General features: G+C 47.1%; 1 protein-coding gene across 8 annotated transcripts in view; it reads right to left on the bottom strand.

Annotated features, from left to right (window-relative positions):
* Positions 1 to 665: 665 nt before the first annotated feature.
* Positions 666 to 8564, bottom strand: part of LOC106601468 (somatostatin receptor type 5) — a 29331-nt gene continuing 21432 nt past the window's right edge. Inside the window, exons 2-3 of one of the 8 annotated variants that reach the window (XR_014391184.1) lie at positions 1528 to 7245; positions 666 to 1336 (exon numbers count right to left, since the gene is read on the bottom strand). Coding sequence is in view for 1 of the 8 variants with exons in the window: in XM_045715261.2 (XP_045571217.1) it covers positions 5709 to 7154 (1446 nt within the window). In the remaining 7 variants the exon portion in view is untranslated. Of the gene's footprint in view, positions 7246 to 8564 lie in introns of all 8 variants that reach the window. The other 7 variants (XR_014391196.1, XR_014391202.1, XR_014391214.1 and 4 more) reach the window with 7 other exon arrangements.

The following is an 8564-nucleotide window of genomic DNA, read 5'->3' as shown; positions in this document are numbered from 1 at the left end:
TCATTCTGCAACCACATTTTACATCTGCACTGTTCTTCGGGTAAATGTGTTTTTGTAACATTTTCTGTGGAAGTTGTTAACAGTAGTCCTTGTGCACAGAGATTTAACTTTGCAATCAATAGTTTTTGTTTGGCATACTTTAAAGTGAAAAATCTGAGTCTCAGTGTCATTCTGTTACAGGGGAATTGCCTGTATCAGTGTGTTTTGATTGTTATCCTTCACCCAATGAGAGTAGATCAATACCACTATGGTCCCATGCTGCATTGCTTACTGCTCTCACATGGTAATTGAGGCTAACCCTGGGGTCCATGCCTTCCAATCGTTTCCTCATATAAAACAACTGAAGGTCTGTTGACGAATCAGTGGCATGTCTCTGCCAAATGTGATTTCCGTGTGTCAACCTACGTTTTTATTTGAGGAGAAATACAATGTGTAGTGAGTGTTATACCTATAGCTCTACATGCTGTTTCATTGTGAGACCGGCTGGCCTATACTCCCAGGAGTATATAGTAAAGCACAGAAACTCCATCTTTGTTAAGAAATATGATGATTGCTATTAGGCTACGTTAAGACATTTTGCCCAAGGTAAATATTATGACTTTGGTTGTTATGGATTGATTCCACTTGTTTTGGATAATGAACACAGTCAATCAAACAGACAGCCGTTTCACAGCTACAAAATCTTTATTTTTACATTTTACATTTACGTCACTTAGCAGATGGTCTTATCCAGAGCAACTTTTTATTTTATTAATCCAATTACATTTAGGGATTGGCTCCTGCTGATGCACAAAACACAGCAACTTCAAGAATAACAATCAAGAAAAGAGCCACCAAGCAGAGTACAAAATCCACACCTCATCTGCCAGAACAGTCCCTTCTCCCACACCTCATCTGCCAGAACAGTCCCTTCTCCCACACCTCATCTGCCAGAACAGTCCCTTCTCCCACACCTCATCTGCCAGAACAGTCCCTTCTCCCACACCTCATCTGCCAGAACAGTCCCTTCTCCCACACCTCATCTGCCAGAACAGTCCCTTCTCCCACACCTCATCTGCCAGAACAGTCCCTTCTCCCACACCTCATCGCCAGAACAGTCCCTTCTCCCACACCTCATCTGCCAGAACAGTCCCTTCTCCCACACCTCATCTGCCAGAACAGTCCCTTCTCCCACACCTCATCTGCCAGAACAGTCCCTTCTCCCACACCTCATCTGCCAGAACAGTCCCTTCTCCCACACCTCATCTGCCAGAACAGTCCCTTCTCCCACACCTCATCTGCCAGAACAGTCCCTTCTCCCACACCTCATCTGCCAGAACAGTCCCTTCTCCCACACCTCATCTGCCGGAACAGTCCCTTCTCCCACACCTCATCTGCCGGAACAGTCCCTTCTCCCACACCTCATCTGCCGGAACAGTCCCTTCTCCCACACCTCATCTGCCGGAACAGTCCCTTCTCCCACACCTCATCGCCGGAACAGTCCCTTCTCCCACACCTCATCTGCCGGAACAGTCCCTTCTCCCACACCTCATCTGCCAGAACAGTCCCTTCTCCCACACCTCATCTGCCGGAACAGTCCCTTCTCCCACACCTCATCGCCAGAACAGTCCCTTCTCCCACACCTCATCTGCCAGAACAGTCCCTTCTCCCACACCTCATCTGCCAGAACAGTCCCTTCTCCCACACCTCATCTGCCAGAACAGTCCCTTCTCCCACACCTCATCTGCCAGAACAGTCCCTTCTCCCACACCTCATCTGCCGGAACAGTCCCTTCTCCCACACCTCATCTGCCAGAACAGTCCCTTCTCCCACACCTCATCTGCCAGAACAGTCCCTTCTCCCACAGCTCATCTGCCAGAACAGTCCCTTCTCCCACACCTCATCTGCCAGAACAGTCCCTTCTCCCACACCTCATCTGCCAGAACAGTCCCTTCTCCCACACCTCATCGCCAGAACAGTCCCTTCTCCCACACCTCATCTGCCAGAACAGTCCCTTCTCCCACACCTCATCTGCCAGAACAGTCCCTTCTCCCACACCTCATCTGCCAGAACAGTCCCTTCTCCCACACCTCATCTGCCGGAACAGTCCCTTCTCCCACACCTCATCTGCCGGAACAGTCCCTTCTCCCACACCTCATCTACAGTCCCTTCTCCCACACCTCATCTGCCGGAACAGTCCCTTCTCCCACACCTCATCTGCCGGAACAGTCCCTTCTCCCACACCTCATCTGCCGGAACAGTCCCTTCTCCCACACCTCATCTGCCGGAACAGTCCCTTCTCCCACACCTCATCGCCGGAACAGTCCCTTCTCCCACACCTCATCTGCCGGAACAGTCCCTTCTCCCACACCTCATCTGCCAGAACAGTCCCTTCTCCCACACCTCATCTGCCGGAACAGTCCCTTCTCCCACACCTCATCGCCAGAACAGTCCCTTCTCCCACACCTCATCTGCCAGAACAGTCCCTTCTCCCACACCTCATCTGCCAGAACAGTCCCTTCTCCCACACCTCATCTGCCAGAACAGTCCCTTCTCCCACACCTCATCTGCCGGAACAGTCCCTTCTCCCACACCTCATCTGCCAGAACAGTCCCTTCTCCCACACCTCATCTGCCAGAACAGTCCCTTCTCCCACACCTCATCTGCCAGAACAGTCCCTTCTCCCACAGCTCATCTGCCAGAACAGTCCCTTCTCCCACACCTCATCTGCCAGAACAGTCCCTTCTCCCACACCTCATCGCCAGAACAGTCCCTTCTCCCACAAACCATCAGCAAACCATCTACTTGTTATCCCCCAGCTGTCTCTTTGAGCAATGCTTAAACTGTCAGATTGCATTGACACAATGAGATGCTTGAGACATCATCAAAAAAAGAGGCACAATAACACTGATGGTGTTTTGGCATGGCCCATTGGAACGCAATGACCACGCCACAGAATGATCCTCTACAGATAGTTAGCTGAGAACATGTCAGTGCATTTGTGTTGCCCTTGGATTGAGAGATTTAATCCCAAACCAAATAGCACATCTGCCTATTCTCTGACTTTCAGGGCTCTGTTGTGTTCTTACCCTTGCACTACAGGCACTGTTTACATAGTGTTTCCATAGTAGCCACTGCCAAAAAGAGTGAATAATATCAGTGTTATCAGAGTCACCTGAGGTTCTGTTTGCTTCTTTCTGGGCCCATATCATACTTAGGTGGGCGTCTGTGGGTGGAGAGAGCGGACAATGAATCACACAGATTCATAAAGATACCACCCGTCGACCAATCAGGTGGTCAGCTGCTTGCCTCCCCTCCATCTACAATAAGCACTGCGCTGATTATCACTGAGGAAAGATCACAAAAATCACATATGATAGAATAATCCCGTACACAACTCAAGCACGAGTAAACAAGTGTATATTTTACAGCAAAGTGGCAATTACACAACACTTCACAGCATGCTGCTTGTCACAAGTCTGCACAGCGGAACTGCAAGCATGGCATTTGTGAAACAATTCACTTTTCATAAGCCTTTAATGATGTTTTCACACCTCTTAATGCAGCTGTGTGAGAGAGAGTGTGTGTGTGGGAGTGTGGCAGCGGTGGGGGTGGCAGAGGAAATTTATTTATCATGGATCAGATAGCATTGTTCAAGTGAGTTAACTGCTTTCTACAGTACAGTGCTATTTGTATCATTGAATGCAGTGAAAGGGACACAAGAGTCAACAATGTTGGTGGAGTGTAACAATATACTGAGGCACTTTATGTGTTGGTCAGTGTGGTTTCACCTAATGCCTTCCACTCCACTGGGCAAATTGGTTTATGAGGGTTTGTGGCTTTGTGATAACTCTGGTGTAACGGTCTAATAATGCATATTTTGTGTGCACCTACAGTACCAGTTTCTTTTTCATGGCTTGGTGTGTGTGCATGATTTACAGTAGTCTTTTCCCCTGATGAACTAAACCTCTAAAGAGAACATCTACTATTTTTACATTCTGCGCTCCTTTTGTTGTCCAAGTAAATATCTATGATAAAACAAATACATTTATTACACATTTAGTCATATGAATCACCTAGATGTCAGATATTGTAGATACCATCCCTACAATGTCTTGATTTCAGCCATTCATGCTCATATCTTATCTGTCTATATTCTCATATCCTCTGTCTGTTCAACCTCAATGCCTCCAATGTGGCTCCCCTGTCATAGCTGCCAGATAGCATTCAAAAGAAAAGGAAAAAGTCATTCTTAAAAGAAACAATCAGTGTACAGGAACTCTGATGTTCCTTGACCTTTCAAATGGCATACTATATAGGCTGAGTTACAGAAACCAGAGGGTCAAGTGTTGAACAACAACACAACAACAATCAGATATGTGCAACCTTGGTATGCCCTCAAGCAAATTTAACACTCTCACCAGATATTCCACCTTGATATTCAGTAATACGAGACACTGTCACCAGATATTCCACCTTGATATTCAGTAATACGAGGCACTGTCACCAGATATTCCACCTTGATATTCAGTAATACGAGGCACTGTCACCAGATATTCCACCTTGATATTCAGTAATACGAGGCACTGTCACAAGATATTCCACCTTGATATTCAGTAATATGAGACACTGTCACAAGATATTCCACCTTGATATTCAGTAATACGAGACACTGTCACAAGATATTCCACCTTGATATTCAGTAATACGAGACACTGTCACAAGATATTCCACCTTGATATTCAGTAATACAAGACACTGTCACCATATATTCCACCTTGATATTCAGTTACATGAGACACTGTCACCATATATTCCACCTTGATATTCAGTAACATGAGACACTGTCACCATATATTCCACCTTGATATTCAGTAACATGAGACACTGTCACCGGATGCCAAGTTGCCAACTCTTTCCAGAGCCCTTTTCTTCCCCCATATAGCAGCAGTACAAACACAACCACGGCTCACAACACACAAGCAAAATAAACCTTCAAAAATCTACAACCACCGTTTGATTTCATGCCAATCAGGACACCTGTTTTCCTCCTCTGCTTGTGCACCCCCCAGTCCTCAACAATCTAAACAAATAAGTGGTACAGTCTTAGAAAAAGAGGTACTAATCTACAGCCAAAGAACCCCTTTGTAACCTTTTTGTAACCCTTGTTCTAAGAGTGTAGGGCCATTCTGTGGTCATGGAATAGAAGCTACACAAGGTGCCTTCTTTTTCTTCTGTCCTCTGTTCCTCCAGCTAAGGTGTACAGAGGTGAATGACTAGGATATAAAAGTGACGCTACATTCATCTATATATAAATGATTGTCACATTGTGCAGTAAAACTGTAATACAATTACAATCAGATATGTCAGATAAGTTTGGAAAAAGGCACAGACGTTATGTACATACAGTGATCATGTGGTAAAACATATAAACACAGATTGAAATTATACAAATGTCTTCAGAAACAACCGAGTATATACATCGTTTTACAGGCAGTATCAAGCCATTGTAACACAAATTCCATTGGCTTGATGCAGAGTTCAAACGCTCTCAGCCCATTGATCAGAAATGTAGCAATAAATTATGAAAGGTGCTATGGCCTTGCAGAGTGCTTCTCTTCTCTATATGTGTATAGCGCTGTACATTTAAATAGAGCCACACTTTAGTGTATATATAATATTAATGCAAGTTCCATCAGGTAACTGACTTCAGAGACAGTTATTTTACATTATAGGTAGCTTATCTCCAGTGAGGTGTTCTTCTCCACTGGCTCCTCTGGCAGTGGTTTGACACTCCCATTTGTGTGTCCATTATGCAGGGATGCTGGAGGCCCCAAGCTTGGGCCTTTCCCACCAATGTCACCAGCTTTGGCTTTCCTTTCTGGGGATGCCACATGCTCAGATGCCCCTGGAGCTGGCGCCTTGGGTGTTAACAGGGCCTGGGAACTCTCAGGATGTCCGTTCCCATTCTGGGCGATTCTACAGATCTCCGTCATCTCTGTGACGTCCTCCCTGTCATCATCATCCTCTTCCTCCTCCTCATCTCGTACGACCCTCCTCAAGCTCTCTCGGGGCTTCAGCACCCTCCCTCTCACCTCCTGCTGCTGCTGGCGCTCTGTCAGGTCGTGGCTCTCCACCTTGCGTGAGGAGCGACACAGGGCCTTGCGGAAGCCCCGCTTAAAGTTTTCTGACAGGAAGCCGTAGACGATGGGGTTGGCGCAGCTGTTGGCGTAGCCCATTACCACAACAAAGTAGTAGAGGCCCGGGTACTCTGATGGCAGAGACACCAGCAGGTTGAGGATGTTGAGGGCGTAGAAGGGCAACCAGCAGAAGACGAACACGGCCACCACGATCACCACCATGCGCGTCACCTTGCGCTCCGACTTCCTGCGCTTGGTGGACGTGGCGTGGACCTTCTTGCCAGAGCTGCGGATCTTAAAGACGATGAGCAGGTAGCAGAGGCAGATGATGAGGAGTGGGCAGAAGAAACCCACTGTGGACGTGTAGATGATAAAAGCCGCCCGCCAAATGTCGGCCGGCCGAGGCCAGGAGATATTACAGGTGCCGCCTGTCTTGTGGACGTTGGCGAAGATTACCACAGGCAGGACCACCAGGAAGGAGATGGCCCACACTGTGCCGTTGACCACCTTGGCCACCTGGGGCCGCCGCCACCTGGAGGAGCGTATGGGATGGACCACTGCCAGGTAGCGGTCAATGCTCATGACGGTCAGGCAGAAGATGGAGGTGAACTGGTTGATGGAGTCCACGGTCATGACCAGGCGGCACATAAAGGAGCCAAAGGGCCAAAACTGGAGGGTGTTCTGGACAGCCAGGAAGGGCAGGCCCAGCATGAAGAGCTCATCAGCGATGGCCAGGTTCAGGATGTAGATGTTAGTCACAGACTCCGTCTTGGAGTAGTGCAGCACAATGTGTATGACCAGGCTGTTCCCGCCCAGGCCGATGACACAGACAATGATGTAGATGAGTGGGATGAGGACCCCTGCTACACTGGGTCCTAATGGCATCTCTGGAATGTTGGTGGAGTTGATACAGTTGAGGAGGGTGTCGTTGAGGAGGGTGTCGTTGAGGAGGGTGTCGTTGCATAGTAGGAAAGACCAGGGGAGGTCGGGGTAAGGGCTGGGGACTGTGCTGTTCTCCCACATGTCCTCTGCCATCTCTGAGGGGGCGGTGAGCAGAAGTCCAGGCAGGAGAGATGGAGGAGTAGGGGGATGTCTGTCTGTCTCTCTCAACTCCCACCCATCTGTCCTGTGGAGAGACCAGAAAGACTTATTAAACTGAGGAGATCTTTCATATCTTATCTTTTGTTGAGAAGCATCTGTAGCTCAATGGAGAGAAGGAGAGACACAAATTAAAAGGGACCTTAAAAGGGATGTGACAGACTTGACAGCGGCTTTATGTCTGTTATGCCTCTTATGGGCTCTTTCAGGGCCAAGGCACAATAGTAGCCAGACAATACGTCATTGAGGGTTTTCCAAACGGCTTTAATTGTGTTCTTGCACTTCATTCAGGTGAAAAACTTGTTTGGTAAATTCCCAGAAGCATGAGGTACATGAGAGAAGAAGACGTCAGTGTCTGGCTGTGTGAAAAGCTGCTGTTAAAACAAATCTCAAGACAAATGAAGAGCTGGGGAAAACAATGAGTGAAAGATGAAACAAAACAAAAAAGAGCAGGTGGTGGAGGTTAAATTAAATGATAAGAATGAAATTATGGAAAAAGACACCCAAACGAGATGTCATTAGGTACGCAGCCCAGCATGAGTCAGACAGGAAATAATTAAGGCCAGACAAGGAGTGAGGGCATGGAGAGAAATTGACCAGATCGCAACACCTGTGTTTGGCTTCTCTTTGTGGCTATTGACCCCTCAGACAAATTAAACAGAGTGTGTTCCCACAAACAGTCACTGTTGGGGCTAATAATTTACATTTTATTGGTAACTAGGTACTCTGGTGCACCACAGACCACTGTGTGTAGCTCTTCTGCCAACACATATGCTGTCATCGGTGTGTATGTACTTGTGTGAATGTAAATATGGAGTGTGTGTATGTGTGCACAGTTAATGTGAGATGGGAGAAAGCTCAGGTAAGCTCAAAGGCTTCGGAGGGCCCATTTCGTATCTAGCTGTGGAGTCGCAATGCCACGCTGGGTAAACATCCACTACTGATGACGTGTAGGGGTTCTGGAACAAATTAACACCTGGCTTTCTCTCTCTCTACCTCCTTCCATCATACTGTGTAGATCCCATGAAAACACAGACAGGAATGGCCCTGGATTCATCTCTTTATGCTAAGAAGCTGTAACAGCAATGTATAGTTTTAAATCACTTGCAAAAATGTGACTTGTTTTTTTTTTTTATTAAAAAGAAGATGATGTATTGATTTAACATAATGACCTGGGTCAAGCAGGTCATCCTTTGTCCCTTGGACCTGGTCCTGTGTCATAGGTACCATCATCACAAGAGAGGTATTTGGTCAGCAATGGATGTACTGAACTACAAAGTGGACACACACATGAATTCTAGGGACTTCCCACTGGGCAAAAACTGGTTGAATCAAGGTTGTTTCCAT

Source organism: Salmo salar, chromosome 03, assembly GCF_965601325.2.
Source record: "Salmo salar chromosome 03, fSalSal1, whole genome shotgun sequence".
NCBI classification, from domain to species: domain Eukaryota; kingdom Metazoa; phylum Chordata; class Actinopteri; order Salmoniformes; family Salmonidae; genus Salmo; species Salmo salar.
The sequence above is the reverse complement of the archived record's forward strand: the minus strand, read 5'-3'. Positions and strand labels throughout refer to the sequence as shown.